The 18681-nt window shown below is 41.6% G+C and overlaps 1 protein-coding gene across 2 annotated transcripts in view; it reads right to left on the minus strand.

The window, feature by feature from the left end:
- CHCHD3 (coiled-coil-helix-coiled-coil-helix domain containing 3) overlaps nucleotides 1–18681 on the minus strand; it is an 801596-nt gene that overhangs the window by 295163 nt on the left and 487752 nt on the right. For both annotated transcript variants that reach the window (XM_069229315.1, XM_069229314.1), the window contains one exon: nucleotides 9763–9846. In XM_069229315.1, the coding sequence (XP_069085416.1) occupies nucleotides 9763–9846 (84 nt within the window). The remainder of the gene's footprint in view (nucleotides 1–9762; nucleotides 9847–18681) is intronic.

An 18681-nucleotide genomic window follows, 5' to 3' on the forward strand; every position in this document is an offset into this window, starting at 1 on the left:
TGTAAGACAGTGTGTAAAGAAGCAGTCTATATGAGAAATGCCCTGTAATTCAAATGCTAGTTTGGGGACTTAAGAATTCAGAGATGTGCAAATAACCACTGCTTCTCAACACCTTATCTTGTGCCCATTTTGGAAATACAAAGGTTTCCTTCACACCTATTTTTCACTCTTTATATTTCTCTGGGTAATAAGGGTTCTTGATGAACCTACAAGCCCTGTATATCTCTGCAACCAGAAGAGTCCAGCAGACGTAATGCTATATTGCTTTCAAAAATCTGCCATAGCTGAAAAAAGTTAAAGAAGAAACGTGGACAGAACTGGGTTTTTTTCAACTCAATTTCAATTGAAGGATCTACACAATGGCCCCTTGCTGAATTCAGAATTTTGTCTACTTTTCAAAAATGTTTTGATGTCCGGGATCCTGCACTGGTTTCACACCCATTTCTGTCACTAACTGGAAGGAGGCTGAAAGCACACAAAATGGTAAAAATGGGGTATTTCCAAGTAAAATGCCAAAATTGTGTTGGAAAATGTGGTTTTCCGATTCAAGTCTGTCTGTTTCTGAAAGCTGGGAAGATGGTGATTTTAGCACCACAAACCATTTGTTGATGCCATTTTCAGGGAAGAAAAATGCATGCTTTCTTTTGCAGCACTTTTTTTCCATTTTGTTTTTAAAAAACAAAATTTTAGCTGTATTTTGGTTAATTTCTTGGTCTACTTCGGGGGAACCCACAAACTCTGGGTACCTCTAGAATCCTTAGGATGTTGGAAAAAAAGGACGCAAATTTGGAGTGGGTAGCTTATGTGGATAAAAGGTTCTGAGGGCTTAAGCACGAACTACCCCAAATAGCCAAAAAAAGTGCTGGCACAGGAGGGGAAAAAGGCCTGGCAGCGAAGGGGTTAAATAAATATGGCATAAGAACGAGGTCAGAAGCTATAAAAATCTTACTCCATATTCAATTTTTAGATGTCGCCTGTGCTATAGGTAGATTTGCAGGAGCTGTAAGCAAGTGGAAAAAGTAGGGGGCAAGCGTTCTAACGTTAGTTTTTCTTTTGTGTATTTGGGTGTAATTATAAGTGTATTTTGTAAATATTTATTTCTTTTCATTCAGCAGAACGTAGATTTTTACTTGTTAACATCAATAATATTTATTTTTATATAGTATTGTATTATAATGGACAATTTTTGGTATAAATATATTGAGTGTATATAGTCGTTGCATTTATGTATAACATTTTGGTATAAAGGACTAAGGTCCAAATGAACTTCGCTATTTCACCAGAGCTAGCCCCAAGACTCCTCACATTTTGAATTGATTTCATCCAAACACCAGAATTGATCTACAAACTATTCCAGCAATTGCTCCTGTATGCTGATACGTGATGTTACCAGACTCCTCAGCATATATCTCTCCTCGTGAAATGACAGTGCAAAGCCAGATACATGCACCACTCCTCCATGCAGATATCAGTTTACAACAAAACGCTCTGCACCCTTACACATGTAGCATCAAAACAGATTGACAACAGTGACAATATGCAGAATTCAACATGGAACTGATTAAAACCTAGAAGTCCACACAACAGAACGGGATGAGGACTGGAAGTGAGGAATCTGCTGTTAGAGAGAGTATGCAGCAGACAAAAGTGTTAACAAAGTTAATCTAATTGTTCTTCTGAAGGATACAGCAGATTTCTCACCAACACATTACTCCTAAAAGGTGGATGATCTGAGGAGTGGACTTTGCACCAGGGAAATCTGCAGGACCAAGCGTGCAAAATGGCCCTTTCTGCTGACCACTCCATCAAGCTATCAAGACATTAATGTCCTCTAAAGGTGTAAGAGGACACACTGTAGCCTCCTGGCAGATGTTCATCTCCGAAACACCCCTGGCCAAGGCCAGAGTGGCAGCCTTGGCTCTGGTAGAATGAGACCTAAGACCCTCAGGAGGATCCTTTTTGGCAGATTTTTATGCAAAGAATGAGCAATCTGGGTAAGGTATGCTTCTGACGGTGCTTCTCTTCTTAACACGTGAGAAACCCAGAGAAAGTGGGTTATGCTTTTGGTGCTCCTTAGTCCCACGGGTATAAAAGTTAAGGGCTCTCCTAGGTTGCAACTGGCGCAGCCTCTCCTCCACCCTAGAGAGATAGGGCAGAAGAAAAAAGCAGGCAATGCGAAGGACTACCCTATGTAGAAAGGAGCCACCACATTCACCAAACATTATAGCAGAGTCCTGGAAAGGAGCAGGTATGTGGTAATTGCACTGACAGCGCATGGATTTCACTGACCGAGCTTGCAGCTGTAAGTGGAATGAGAAAGAGTTTAAAGGGTTGAAAGCTGTAACGACAGATGTGCATAGATTAAAAAATAGGTAAAAATAGATAATAGTCCTCAATAACAAAACCATCACAGAATTCATATAATCATAGTTTTGATTGAAAAAAAAAATGTGTATATGTGCTCGTAGCTCGAAAAAGTGACACACATGGGAAATGCAGAAATAATTGTGCATCACAGTACTTTAGTAGTAGGGGCCCCGGAAACCAAAAATAAACACAATTTAAACAAGTTTGTCTAATTAGTCAACAGCATTTCGATCCCTTTAAAGGAAGGGATCATCATAAGGATTCCGTATGTATATGAGCCCTAGAATTAGTTGAGGTCATGGAGGAGTAGAGTGAGCCCATGTATACAGGTGAACCCAGAACGAAATGTCGAAGGTCTGAAATAGTGTACGGCTCAGTTGAATGGCTGGTCCAAATGGGCAAGGGCCAGAAACCAGGTACAATGCTGGAAGAAGAGGAAAGACCTGAGGCTTTATGTGAACCAAAGATCATTACAAAACACAGTACGGAAGGATTATTACATAGAGCATGGGTACTCACAAACATTTTCCCAGGGGCCAAAACGTTTGGCCTGTGATGTGACCGAGGGCCACACTGATGTCAGCAGGGCTGCGGTCATGGGTTTTGGGATGAGGGTTGGCGGTAAGGTGGGTGTATGGGAAGCGAAGTATATACATCGAGTGACTGAATTGCGCTATGTGAAACCAAAAAACATGGGATTAATCCAAGCTTCCTCACTTATCCAAATTGTTTGGTCCTAGGCAATTGATCTAGTTCACTTTCCCTCCCTTTTCTTCACTATCACATATAAGAGAACCTAGAAATATAGGGCTTCATTGTGTGCACTGTACAAAACCTTTTCCTGTGTATGATTTACTAAACTGTAATGCTGTTCATTTATAAGAAAGACCCACGCCACCCTCATAGTGCACATAACAACTGACTTGCCTCTTAGTTCACTATTGGCATTGCTGTGAGGGTTGGGGGAAGAATTAATGTTTCTAAATTCATGTTTAAAAACTATCACTTTAAAAAAAATACTCTCTCAGTGCACAATCTGGTGTATTAAATTAAAACACTTTTTGAACTCTGAAAAGATTTTACCATATTTTTACAGGCCTCAAGATGTCTTTAAAACTTAAGGTGTTCCTAGAGTTAACTGGCCCAGGACACCATAGTTACTTCCTTCTTTAACTTCAATTACCTTTTAAATAAATACTTGACTGTTTGACAACTCTTGGATGTTAGTGCTGAGTGGAGAAAACTGCAGCCAAGTAATGCTGTTGACCACGGGCCGCAGGTAAAGGTCAGGAGGGCCGCATGCGACCCCCGGGCCGTACTTTGAGTTTCACTGACAGAGTATAATATCGATCACCTGGTGCATTATGTTTGCCAATTATGACTACTAAATGTACATAACAAAGGGCATTTTTCTCAGAATTACCCATGACATTGTTTGGGAGTCAACGGAGCATTAATAAATATAGGGGCGTGTTTAATAGGAGGTGGGAGAACTACACCGCTCATACATCTCTACACATTCTTTGCCGTGTACACGTACACACACACGCTTGTGTGGGGACACACTAAGAACTGAAGGGCAGTACGGGGAAATCAGCCCCATGTTGCCAATCCATCACAGGTGGGACAGAGCAGATCACCAGTAGGTGTAATAGGGACACTATACCCTTGGAGTGGTAAGTGAAATACGAGACAATTTACCAAAGGAAAAACAAGGGACCGCTGGCCCACAGAAATGATATGCTATTTTTTTTCCACAAACTTCATGATGGTGTGGCTATAGGGGGCAAGCGCTCTGACCTGTCCTTTTCAGAGGTACCAACAAATAATACCTGGTGTACCTTCATGGTATGGCACGTTCCGCTTGCAGTGTTTGCATTGATGTGCAGTGAGTCACCCAGTATGTGCACTCTGTGTATGCAGTCATGAAGGTCAACACCTTTGCATCAGATTGTTTGCTAGTGTGCAGTGTATTTGTTTGTCCAGCACATGTGGCTCTGTATACCAACACTTGCGTTTTATGTTTGAGACACCAATCATTTAGGATCTCATTTCCTCTAACGCAACAGCCATTAGTATATGCTCCAAGGGCAGGCACTACTTTTTTTGATTTCTATCGTATGTCCTGTGTTTTCGTAGGAGACTCTGTGTTCTTTTATGCTAGTCCTAGCAGTCAGAGACGAACAGACAGAGGGGCACTAATATCAGTCCTGACGAAACCCCCGGATACTATGAGGGCATTACAAGTGGGCTCAAACATGTCGACATAGAGCAGGGTAAGAGGAAACAGTTTCCAGGAGATATGGACGGACTTCCCAGACGCACCCAGATCATCCTTTACCCTAGTGGTCCCGTTAGTGGGCCCCCCTCGCCAAAACTTGGTGTCCCGCCTGTACAAGGCCCTGAAAAACCAATAGGAAACAAACTGTGTTACGAGCCCGCAGCAAGCAGGGCAGCGACTTGCTGGAGCTCATCTCATATGGAATGGGAGGGCGCCTGTTTCTTGATTCAAAACATTTCCGGTAATGCCAGGTTCAAGCTGCTGCACTTCCATTTTTTTTTTTTTTTTAACAGCATATGAATTTCACCCCATCACGTCGACACACTATTTACATTACTAGATCCTCTGCCTGCCCCAGATGTGGTGTAGATGATGAAAATGTCATAGAAAAAGACATGGACTTACAGGATCCTCATTGGTTATTGGTGGGAGGAGGAGGTACAGATAGTGCGAGAAGTGATGACAATCAGGTTACATAAGGGAATTCAGCATTGTTTATTAGAGGCAACTCTAATCCAAAACATCTAAAAAAACACTAACGGTTTGAGTTTTGGTCCTGCTGCTGGGCAAACACAGAGCAGGAATACACTGGATGCCTCCCCACGCCCTGTCTGTGGCATCCTGGGAGTGGGGCGTGGTGGAATGGGCTGGAGCAGAGTTCTGATGCATGTAGGAGGTGCGGACAGACTAGAAAATGTAAATCAGGAGACTAGTTCATGTGGAGAGTCCTACTCTTATGGTACTCGTAGGACAGATGTATAATGGTCACTGCTGCTCGACACGGAGATATTGAATGTAGGGAGGCACGAAACTCCCAAAGGTAGATTTGTCACTGGTACTGACACAGGACAGTGCAAGCTAGGATATCTGTTCATTTGTATGACCAAGTATGTGTAAAGTAAGGTTGATTGGTCTTTGGTTGTTATATTGATGTTTGATAAGCCTTATAAAGAAATATGTTTCAAAAATGTTATAAAAGGCTCTTGCAAAGTGCCACTAGCATGAACACCCAATTCAAAATGTTTATTTCACAGCTATGAAGGGTAAAAGTTATTACCTACTAGCATTTCAACTTCCTAAGCACAACTCAAAAGCAGCGCTGTGCAGAAGTATGATAAGTAAACTGCACGACTATCCTGTTGTCTGTTTGCCAGGGAAGCTTGCAGTGCTGCTGCCTGTGCCGTAGCAGTGAATATGAGTAGAATGGTGGGAGGAACATGCGCAATACATTTATTTTACTTTCACTGGTTTGTGCCAAATCATATAGTCCTTATCATTCATTTTGCTATTCCAGGCATATTTAACATGTATATCTGACCATTTTAGCATGTTACATCCCTTAGAAGAGTTTAACCAAATATACTTTGGGGCTCAACATTGAAAGGTTTTAGGATTAGCACAACTTGGGTGGCACTTTACAAGATATAACAAATTTGACGTTTGGGATGTAGTTATCAATGTGTGACTATTTATTAACATACTTGTTCCAAATAACGTGTTGTTAGGCCACATAGTTTTCGTTGTGCAGAAAAACAATGGAATACTTGGAGTGAGAATGTGTCACATTTTCACGGGTCCTAAAAAAAGGCAAAAAAAACAAACTAAAGATGGGTAACCACTTGTCACTATCTCAATGAATGGGGGAAAATGTTAAAAATTATGAGCAGGACATATGGAGGTACTGTGGGGCGGACACACAAACACACGAAAATGATTGGACTCCTGCAAATACTAACAGCACTACACAGTATACTTGACCTAGGATTGTGAACTGGGGTGATTCACACTAGGCATCCTCTACAGAAAGCAATGCCTAATTCACATGGCCAATAGAACTAGCACCTTGCTTTAATTAAGTAGCTGTTTCTGCTCCTGACATGTGTGTCCTAGTTCTGTAATTACAAACAAATAAAAATGTTCCTCATAATATAGTGCAGAAGGGTTGTGTGTAATTAAATAAACTGATACCATATCATACCATATATGATAAGAGATAAACTACCTGTCCACCTCTATGTGGCACCAAAACGAAAATCTGGAGCCGGAGGGATGCTTAGAAGGTGTTTAAAAACTTTCTGAATGGGATGAAGGAACTTTCAAAATTCAAACTTCAACTTAGTGAAGTGACTGCATGCATTTTCAAATGTTGCAGGAGCACAATTCTGATAAGACTCGGAGGAAAAACTCTCCCTTCAGATAGCTGTCATGAGGTGAACTAGGTCATCTTCTTATTAATGAGACTTGGCCTCTTCCAATGCTCACATCATCCAACCCATCCATGAACAATGTTCTACTCCACCCTCCATCTATAAGCACAGCCAAAGCTGGAGTTTAAAAGTGTTTATATGATCGCCAATTGACCTCCAAGCTGACTTCAATTCCCAAACGATCCAGAGACTGCCTTGTTTGTCTTCACTGCTTTCTTCCAGGCGCTACTTCTAAGCAGAGTTTCATGTGGATCCAGAATATAGTCCAGCTTGAGTGCAAACAAGGTACCATCATCTAACAGCTCATTTGCAAATTTAGGCACACAGGACTTCTCTCATACCAACAAATAAATAAATCCTCACAATATGTTATACTCCTTATTAGATTATGGTTGCATGTGTGATGCACCACTGGTGGCCTTTAGGAGCAAAAAGCTGTCGACTTTCTTATATGCAGAAAATATACCTAGTGTGTCTTTGGAATTAGTCAGACTCCCGCACACAATGGTTCTGCTTCTGTTGCTCTGGCGTGTCTCTTTAATCGTGGTACTCAGAACCACTCTTTACCACATATTTAAATTGTCTGGTGTGTTGAGGGCATCTGTGCAATACTTTTCCAAAACAAGTTTTGCTTCTATGTTCTTTCGTTGTCATATTTACTTCCCCTTCAGTAGAATGCATTGATGCCTCGAGTGGAGTTAGTTCATATTAACTGAAACTGTGGAGAAGGTAGGATATAAAATCAACTAAACCTTTTGTTCTGAAAGCAAGAAGTGTTATTCTTCATTACCCATGTGTCCACAAAACCCTGCAGGCAGGATTATGATACACAACATCACACACCATGTCTTGAAAAGCCATGCACTAATGTGCTAGTTGTCAATTTTGACACTTTGCAAATAAGTCAGCCCCAAACAGAGACAGTGTCGGAAGAACAGGAAAAATAATAAATGCATAGAATATTTTTGTGAACACAGGCAACGCATTATTATTCATTATGTATTTTTTTCAAGCAGTGCCCCGGGTATGGAAATTGAGTTTGCTGTAAAGGATTTCCAGGTCCGAACATCCATAATGCTTCATATTTTATACATTTATATCAGCATTAATTCAGGGCTATCATAACTGACAAATCATTTCCATAAAGAAGACAGAGCTCTGCAGGACTCGGCTTTGGGGTAAGCGAAGTGTCTCCATGGCTGCATTTTAAGCATTTTTCTAAAAACACTTATTTATTTTATGTGGGAAAGAGGTTATAGAGCAGGTGGGGCAAAAATAAAGCCCACAGGGTATGTTATCCTGCTTGAACATATATAGAGCACCCTCTGCCATTAGTATGGTCCAAGGACGCCGATTCACCAAAATGCCAGGAGTAGCGGAAGTGAAATCACACACTCTGACATTAATGTCATCATAGGAAGTGACATTGTATGACCCTTGACCCAGATTTTTATCAGAAAGATACGTTACATGACCCCAACATCACATTCACATTCTCTTACATCTCCAAGTACACTCATTCTTATTTAATCTCATTCATTTTTATTTACTCAATCTCCTTCAAACTTACTGACACTAAGGCCCAGATTTACTAACGCTTTGCACCGTGTATGCATCCCTTTTGTGACGCACACCAGGTGAAAAGTGTTAGAGTGGGATTTACTATGCAACGCAAATCCTGGTTGTGCTATGCACTGCGTTATTTTGCATCAAGTGGCTGTTCCATCGATGGTGGATGGGCATTCTGATGCAAATTCCTATCTACAAACCTTCATAGAGAGGAATTTGCACCAAAACCTTATGATTGCTTGAAGTAGGCATAACTAGCAGAATTGTTTTTATTTCTCCTCATTTTCCAACTTTGCATGTGTGCTGCATTGTAACGCACACATACAAAGTGAAAAAAACCAAAGCATACTTTTTGTACTGGAATGTACCCCTTCCACTTCAAACCCTATGTTTCAGAGGGTGCACACACCCTTGCACTATGGTATAAGGGTGTGTGTGTGTTGGCGCATTGCTGCCAAAAGTGTACAAGAGCACAAGGAGAGGAATAATGCACCATGTCTCAGTAGAAATGATGCATTTTTTCTCTCCCTTTGACGTACAACAGCACAGTATCATCGTAGCAGTGTTGCCTTTGCATCAAAAAATAGTAAATTTGGGCCTCAATTTCACAAAATCTCACTCACTACCTGTCACTGACTCTCACTTACTTTCATTCACACACATGCTTATACAGAGACACACACACACACACACACTGTCGTATTATGATCCAGCTTCAACTCTTTCATGTCCTCTTTGGCCAGGCCACTGACAGTGCACAGCTGCACTGGTCCAAATTCTAAATGTTTACATTTAATATTTAAGGATAAGGACATGTGTTTTCAATATTACCAAACAGCAGCAGCTCACTGATATTGCAAATAATCTTTGTGTCCGCCGCCCATTTTTCATATGTGAGGTCCTCTTGTGATCTAAAGGAAACTTGTTTATGGATGCTGCTTGATGTTAAAAAACAAAACAAAAAAAAAAACACTTCTCTGCACAAGGTCCCCTATAGATTCCTATACATCTCCCACATTAAAAATAAACTAAAGGAAAACGGTATTTTAAACAATCTGTTTAAGAATTCCTCACGGTCATCAGGGCAAGACTCTCGGCAGAACAGAGGTGTCTCTATCAGTGCCCCCCAGAAAGGCTGGGGACCTGGGCCCGGGCCCATTTTGACCAGGACTTGAAACGTCTCCGGTGTAGCACGCACTGCTGGCTGTGGGTGTCGTCGTGTGTCTGTATTAATCAACAGGTATCAGCCATTGTCAAACTTTACACACCGCCAGCTGTGCGCGGCGCCGTTAAAGTGAACTAATCCCATCATAACAGTAAAGCGGAAAGGCCTCTTACTCTCTCCTCCAGTCTCGCCAGCTGCTCCTTGTAGTACTCGTCCTGCTTCTTCAGCTGGCGCTCCTTCTCCTCCAGCTGCTTCGCCTGAAACGAGTTGTCAACACAAAGCAGTCAGTAGGAGCAGCCGACAGCACGGGGACTCTGCAGTGCGGCTGGCGGGGGTAAAACGCGCTGCTAAGTCATTTAACCAAGCAAAACTTTGTGCCACGAGATGTTTTCTTAAGAACCAAAGTCACAGAGATACCAGCGCCAATAGCAGGAAAGCTAAGGGTGTGGGAGTGCAGCCAAACATGGGGGACTTACCCTGGCTTCCAGGTCCTGCGGCATGGAAAGGTAACAAAATGCAGATTACACTTGTGAGTTTTTCACACCCTCGACCCAAGAACAGACAATTTACAAGTCATACGGGATTTGCATTTTTCAATCATATCATCTACGCAGGAAAAATAAGCCAATAAAAGCGTTGCGGTGTGTAAACAATTTTTAACGATATCATGACCCTCTTGCACGAAAACGTTTTTTCTAAAAACCATAAAAGTATTTAAAGAAAAGGAGTGAGACGTTATGTATGTGTGGATGAGTGTATCCCAACACTGCAAAGAGATCCACATCTCAGCACTGTGGTATTCCATCTAAACGAGCCGGATTGTTTTATGGAGATGTTGTTGCAGCTTGTTTCTCAATGCTCCTGCTTCTCACAGACCCTGGACTGGGACTGGGTTGTGGCATGCGTCGGACAACTCTACTGTTAGCATGGGAGCCGGCATTAGTCATTTTGGTTACAAATACTACAATAAGCATTTGCAATGCAATGAGTATCACATTTGCTCGAGTAATAGCTATTAGCGTTGTAAACTCCTAACCGGACCTTTCTTGCCGCATAAACTTAAGATGAAAAGTAAAACAGTTTCACATAAGCGAGCAGACGGCCACCATGAGTGTGAAGGAGATACACAAAAGGAAACAGAAGTTCGCTCTGACGCAAACGTATTGGCAAAAGCGTAATTATTCATGTAACCGGCAAAACTGCAATTATCCATATAACGGGGTCAGTGTCATTCAAAGCACTTGACTACTGCCCAGCAAGATCACGCTGCGTAGGAAATAAAAAGAAAAAGTAGTCCAGAAGCCATGCGAAAAACACTGAGCCTCGTACGTTTTCAGTAGTTTACTGGTGCTCTCGAGGAGGTTTAAACACTGGAAAGGCATGACGTATGCATGCCTTTTACTAAAGAAATAAAGCGAATTTTAAAAGGCAAGCCCACAAACCAACCAAACTGATGGGTGTGACTAAAACCCCACAGAGAGATTACAACAGCAGCCAGAACGCTTGCATGCTCAACACTAAAAAAGAATAGCAGATTTGAAGTGTAAAACTAAAGGTAAATGTTCAGCATAACTGCTATGGTCCCATTATTACCACATCAAACCAAAGTATGCTTCTTGACTAGTCTTTAGTTTTTACGCACGTTGGGTCATATCATACAATGCAGCACATTACCTTGCTTGTGGTGGGCACACTTTTAAAAAGGTGCACCTTTGCGCAAGCAAGGAGAGGGCACAGTATTACAATGAACGCACTGCGCCCAGGGCAGCTGCGAACTTGTGCTGTCCTGGGGGCACTGCTTTTAAGTAAAATATGGAGTACCTTTGAAGCAGCCACTTTGTGTTTCACTGTGCAGGCTGCAACCCGCCTGCACTTTTCAGGGGGGGTGAGAGATCTCCTTGCAGGCGGGTGGAGTGAGTGACTGCACCGCCTAGAATGGGATGTGAAGGAGTTCCATAGGCCCCCCTTCATCCCCTCCAGAGGGCTGACACCAGTGGGTGCACTGACAGTCTGCCATCTTTTTGTGGCACACTGTCAGTGCGCCTTCTGAGGGCTTCTTTACCTTTGCACCTGGGTCTATAATACAACCCAGGCGCAGCGCCAAAAGATTCCATCGTTTGAATGAGACCATGCACCCATGCATATGAGGGATCACCCTCTGATGCTGCCACTAAATGTGCACCAGTGCTCTCTGTATTACAGAAGGGGCTGCACAAGCGTCTGTGGCCCCTTCTCTAATGCCAAAGTGCCCCGGGAACGTGCAGAGTGGTGCAAAAGCCCACTGCACCCCCGGGCACAGTTTGTAGTACAGCCCCTGATGTCATTCGGCGGAGCAGAATTTCCTGCCATGAAATGCAATAAGTAGCAAGTAAAACTCAGCTAATGGGCCGGAGAACAGTTCAAGGTAACTCATTTCCAACCAGATGTGGTAAATATTCATAGACTAGTTCAATAATAACACCAACTGATTTGTAAAGTGGAACCAGGCAACAGAAGACCTGGAACTAGGGGGGCATTGAATTAAGGACGAGAAGCCATCTTATGGCTTTCGTTGGAGACACATGGCTGTCGATTCACCAAACTGTAAGAGTTGCCTAAGTGAAATCACACCATTTAACTCCTTGGTGAAATCAAAGGAAAAGACAGCACATAACCATGACCCCCATAATGTGGCAGGAAGTGATGTAACATTACCTTTGACCCGATGAAATCACAGGAAGAGACATCACGAAAGTTATAAAAAAAAAAAAAAACTGCAAAATTAAACCGTAAAATGATATAACAAAAAAAAGAACTAAAGCAGGTAGATCGAAGCCTATTTTACTTGCCATTCATTTAGCAATTAGACTTCTACAATGATATGTCAGGAGCTGAAATCATATGCAAGCCCACCAAACAATGCCCTATTCAAGCCTCAATTGCTAGATCAGCCCCAAATAACCAAGCACAACTACAATTCAAAGCTCCCCTTATACTGGCAAAAAGGCACAGCAGAGGCAGCAGCCAGGCAAGTGTCCCTCACCGCACAATGCAACCCCGTTATGGGCATCCGTAGTAAAAGCTACAGTCTGAGACTAGTCTATGAAACAGCACTAGAAAATAATCAGTGTCATAAATTCCAGCTAACAACCATCATGGCTAGAAGCAACAGTTGGAAATTGCCTCAGGCTGTGTTAATTGTATGGGTGGGTGTAGGGCAAGTGACAGCTATTTAAAGCACCACTGCGCTGTATTGGTTTCACGTGCTTGTGTTCTGTTCTTTTTTTAAGGGTACTAATGAACTGCTACGTGTAGCATCAACACGAAAGGCACTGATAATATTGGTATTGAAACAAACAATTCAATTTTAATTTTAAAAAGCTTAGATGTTCATTTTAAAAAGGAGTGAAGAATGAACAGATCCACCAGTAGTCATCTGGTTAGACTTAATATGCCAGTAATGAAACGACTGGCATATAATAGTATGTGTAGCGACAAGTAAATAAGAAATATATTACTTGTGCAAGCGTTGGTGTTCCCCCAATGTTGAAATAATTAGTTATGGTTAAGAGGAGGGCATACATGAAAAGCAGAGAAACAGATTTAAGTTCGAAATATACCTCTGAGATAATTTGTTGGCTTTGCTCCCTATTAGAGAGTTCATTTCCACTGGCCATCTCCCAAAGTAAGCCAACCCCGAAGTGGAGAACATTGTGAGTACTCCCAAAGTGTAAAAGTGTCCTAAGAGATTGACTAGAAAATCGAGTGACCTCAATGAGACAGACTCACAAATCAAGTGACCCCAAAATGGACTGAATCCTCAAGTTTTTGAGACCTTCAAGGTGAATAAGTGAAGCTAAATGAGCATTGCCCATAGTCAGTAAACACCCAATCGCTGAGAAGATCTTCTATCCCACCTACAACTTTGTGGGTTTAAGCACAGGTCAACCCCAGGCTTACAAGCTGTAGTTGCTACCTCCCTCCAAGGTTCAGTGTTATATATCTATAGCTTTTTGCAGTACTAGCCTCATCCATACTAGAAAAAGGCACCAAAAAAGGCCTCAAATGAACTGAAAAAGGTTATAAAAAATTGCAACCATATTGTAAAGTCATTGTTCTGCTTTTCTTTGCAAAGTTCCATCTTTCGGAAAAGGAAGTTTGCTTTGACTTTTAAAAGACTATCTGCTGGGAATGCTGGTGAAAACATTTTAGATAGTAAATAACAGTCACCAGACGCAAATATTTTTTAAGGAAAACCACAGTCTATAAACATTAACACTTCTCTTACTTAAATATGGTTAAACAATGTTCAAAGAGATGAATAAAATAATAAGACTGTTTTGTTGATGCAGATCCGAGCTTTTTGTGGCTTTCGCTATGTGGCCTAAACCCACGGATATAAATCCTGTTTTATTGGGATTCCCTACCCCTTCCAGTATTGTTTGCAGATGACACTAATTTTTAGTCCCAAGCCTAAAGGGGGTGGAAGTAGCGTCCTATTCTCACTGCGAATGATCCTGCTGTACATGAGCGCCGTTCCTCCCGCGCTGCCTATTTAGACTCCATGCAGTAGGTGCAGGGAGAAATAAGTATATTCTTCTACTGAGCCAGCTGAGAACCTTGCAGTTTATTTTAGAACCCTAGCATATGGTGCCACTGTGCACATGGCACTGCAGCTCCACGAGATGTTTAAGCAAATTAAGTCAGCACAACTCTGTCCTTGCTAAGAATGACTGTGCTCCTCAGTAGCCATATTATACAAAACAGTCCTGTCTTGTGGGCCCAACAAGACAGCAGCACCCGGACTTTACTGATGGGTGCTGTCAGGGGTGAAGCTATCACTGGTATAACAGGGGGAGCCGTACCACAACCCAGGTGTGTAGGGCCCAACTGCATCCCAATTATGGGTGTTTGTTGCTACCCAACGTAGGGGGGATTCAGAAAACCCATTTTTCTGGCTTACAGTGGGGCCTACAGCACCCTAAGCATGTCACCAGAGACCATGCACTGGCACTACTGACTGCATTAACTGAAGGCACTCAACTCACATGCCATAAATGCTCAAAAAGAGCATGAGAAAACACCAATGAAGAAAATGCCAGAAAACAATGTATGCTTTAGGTTAATGTAAAGTTAAAGGATGACGTGTGCGCGTGCATTTATGGTGTCAAAACGCTGTTTTAAAAAAAATGCCTTTTAACCCTATCTGAAAGGCATAGAAGAAGAATAACATTCAAGTAAATATCTTGGATATTATGCAAGATAAAACAGAGTCCTCTATAAATGAGGGAACCTTTAAAATTAACCAGACTCTGTATTTTGTGTCAAGGTACAGCAATAGAAGATTGGCTAGGTAAAACATAATACAGTCTACTACAACAAATGTTCAGACAGACAAGCAGCATGTTCAAAAACTATAGTCAAAAATACTTCAATTAAAATGGATTCCATTCTGAATACCTGAGAGGCGATTCATCAAGCTTGACATTTAGGGCCTCATTTACTAAAAAGTGGTGCAGCGCTGTGCCAAAACTGGCGGTGCTGCCGCCTTCAGAAACACTAGGATGCGCCTTATTAAAAACAATATGGTGCATCCCTGTGTTTTCCGTTACGCTCCAGTAGCGCTAGGGCCTCGTAAATGAGGCCCTTAGATCCTGACTAACCTAGAAGTGTAGGTAGCATGTTGACTGAGCAGAGCAGGCCTCCCTCTGGTACCAACCCCTGGATCTGTTGCATGTCAACTATTGCCCAGTGTGCTTCCTACCAAGGTAGACAGCTGCTGTGCTGGATAATACCACCACCTCTCTCCCCACTCGTATAATAAAAACAATTCAGAAGTCCACCACTCACAGTACTGTTACATTTCCACAGCAGGGCCTCCCAAAGTAGCCCCCAAAGTCCCATTCACCTACAGAGATTGGTGCAGCAGGTGCTAAAATCACCTGTTGCTAGCATAATGCCATTTAGCTTTCATTTAAAATGGACGCGCTCAGGAGATCACAGATGCTAGGCACATATCATTCACAGTCTTCTCAACGGTGCAAGTCCTCGTGACTTACAGAGGGAAGAAAACCACCACCTCCTACCACATCTCTAGATTTTCAGTGTAAGACAATTGAATATGGAATGAGAACATGGCTCTCAAAGAGCCACATTTGCCTTCAGTTCTTTGCTGCACAGTTCCCTCCGAGTCAGGGGTCGCAAGGTAAGTGTCGAGGGTAGCAAAAGGGAAGCCAGGGTTCGCAGCTATGACCTTTGGAGACCCATGGGAAGGCACCCTTCAAAAAAGATATTGCATTAACTTCCAGCTAGTTGCAAAATGTGAACTATTTGAAAGAATTTCATGCATTCTGTAGAAACAAGAGCCCCAGAACGCAGCAAACGCTCACCACAACCACTAAAGCCACCAGTAGACATGGCAATTTTAGAGACAATAAGGAGTTGCCTGAGATAATGGCAACCAGGCTAGAGATGGGCCCCACAGTGCGAAATGCACACCGAGAACAGCGGAGATCAACCAGAGCCAATACCAAAGGGTGATGCTTAGAGGCAGAATGAGAAATAATATTTGGCAAAAGGATAGACTGGGGGCAACTCTGATTCATTGCAAGCATGAGGGGAAGCAATCAGAAGTGCAAACCACCACCAAGAAAAATGTACTGGAGGTGCAAAAATAACTCAAGAGTGTTGACTCAAGAACTAAATAACTAAACACGAAGGTAAGGGCTGAAAGAAACTAGAAACGTCCAATGACATGATTATGAGTTTGAACTAAACATGCAAAGACTCTGGGTGGCCAGATCTATTATTTCCAACCGGTAACTCAGCAATATTTACTCATGATAAAAGTTATACGCCATGGAATGGGGAGTATCTCTGCAGACACTGATTTACTAGGCAGTTTTCCACAAGGTATTAAAAACAGACAATGTGCCTCCTGTCACTGTGCGAACAACAATTTCAAAAGAATCAACAACTTTGCTTGTGTCCAACATTAAATAAGGATCTCCTCACAAATAATTGTCAGGTAAATATTTTCTATATTCTTAAATGGTACTGGGCATTTTCATGCCTGGATAAACAATAGACCTTTTTAATATGACACAATACAGACTGGAAGAAGTTATAAAAGTACCACAACTTGAAAAATAAATCTTTAGTGGATTCTAATATTCGCAGTAACTAAAGATCTATGTCATATTTGTACTACCCTTTCAAAATAATATTAAAGAGATCAGACCAACTCTCTTCTTGACCGCGCCGAAGCACAGCTCTGTCCTTTAATGGGATGGGAGCTGTTCTAGCGGTTGCTGATATTCTTCATATGATCCTTGATAATGAAGGAAGAGCAGCACTTATCCTCTTCAATCTTAATGCCAAGTTTGTTTTAATTTCCCACATTGGCCTTTTAAAGAGCTTTAGCATATAAGCATTCAGAACTCTGAACTGGCCTGTGCTACATTTGTCCTTACTGATAAACCTCAAATGATCCAACCTTCTCATTTCAATCTACTCAAAAGCCTCTTGTACATATGCTCGCTTGGATTTTCACTACTGTTCTATGCTAATGACATCTGGACAATCGCTTCTTTTATTGACGATTTAGGCCTTGGGCCTTTCTCAAGAAACGTTTTGTTCCTGTGACGGTAGCTGCCCCTTGAATGAAAAAAATCTACCTTTGTAAAATTTAACAGTGACAAAAATGAGGTGGTCCTTCCTCAATGTAGCCTTCTTGTCCTGGACAGAAGAGCTCAGAGTGGAAGCTCAAAAAAATCATCAGGTTAATCTTTAATAACATATCTCATAACACATGAATTTGGTTGTGTCTTCCTATTTCTATTACGTTCACTAGTATTGAAATGTCATTCCACTTAATTCTGCCCTAAGACTTGTTCAGTCCATTATCGTGGCTTGTTTTGGTTACAGCAATTGGCTTCATTATGCCTAACCGGACTTCTGTATCCTACCTCTTCAAATAGTCCAAAATGCCATCTGCCTGCTCTTTAATGGCTCCCCTTCACCAAGCACTTTGAATTTGTCACTGGGACCTCTTTAAAAATGGATTTGATTTTCATTCAATAATGGATATCTCGGAACATTCCCACCAAAACCCTTCTTTAGCAATCTTCTTAGTTCTTGTTTCTACCTTTACATCAAAAAGGAAGCTTTTGACGGTTCATTTTGCTACCTGGCTGGCAAGAAAAGCAGTGCTCTTCCCTCTAAAAAAATATTGTTTTATTTTCAGCTGCTGGCTGTTACCCAGTGGGGTGACACTCCTTCGCCATTGCGAAGGTGCCACCCCTGGTGTTTTCTGGGTAAACTATGCCTGGTTTTATTCATCCTGTCTCTAAGCGCCTGGAAATTATATTTTAGGTTTAAGTACAGTTGAACAATAACATTAATGTATCATTTCAAATTATTACCCATCCATCCAAATATGATATAAGATGATGTTGCTTGAGCTGAATACATCACATCTCATATTGTGCAGTCACAATAAGTCTCAAAACCGAAGCAGACATCAAGCAAAGGAACATTCTGTTGATGACTGTTAGGAGCACAGAACAGGGTAATGAGAATGTTTTGTATTTCTCTACCCTGGATAGCCCCTTTAATTAACAAATCACTCAGCTGCCATGTAGATGTGACACATCAAGAATGTGTTCACTAGAGGTTTTGGTATAGAAATTAGTCAATGTCTACATTTGAACATGCCACCATTTTGCCCTAAAAAACACAAGTTGAATTCAACAAGATCTGTATTATGACAACCTGGAGGCTTTAGTCAAGCCTGGCAATCAATAATGCTTTTTTACAATGTTTTTACAATGTTTACATAACAAACTGAGATACATTTATAAATGAGAAGAAGCACTGATGGGCTTGTAAAGGTGTATTAGGAAGAAGCCCCTTCACTTTTACAACTTTTATTTGGTTAAAGTCAAGCAAGACCCATAGTGAAATGGTCCACGTTGTCTTATTATCTAAATGGGAGCCATCACTTTGTAAGTTACAGTTACTTAAAATGGCTCATTTAAAGTATGGTTGATCAATTGATGCAGCTATTGATGAAGTTATGTGTAAAGCGCACAAAACACATTCTGTTTCTACAA

This window comes from Pleurodeles waltl, chromosome 4_1 (assembly GCF_031143425.1).
Source record: "Pleurodeles waltl isolate 20211129_DDA chromosome 4_1, aPleWal1.hap1.20221129, whole genome shotgun sequence".
NCBI classification, from domain to species: domain Eukaryota; kingdom Metazoa; phylum Chordata; class Amphibia; order Caudata; family Salamandridae; genus Pleurodeles; species Pleurodeles waltl.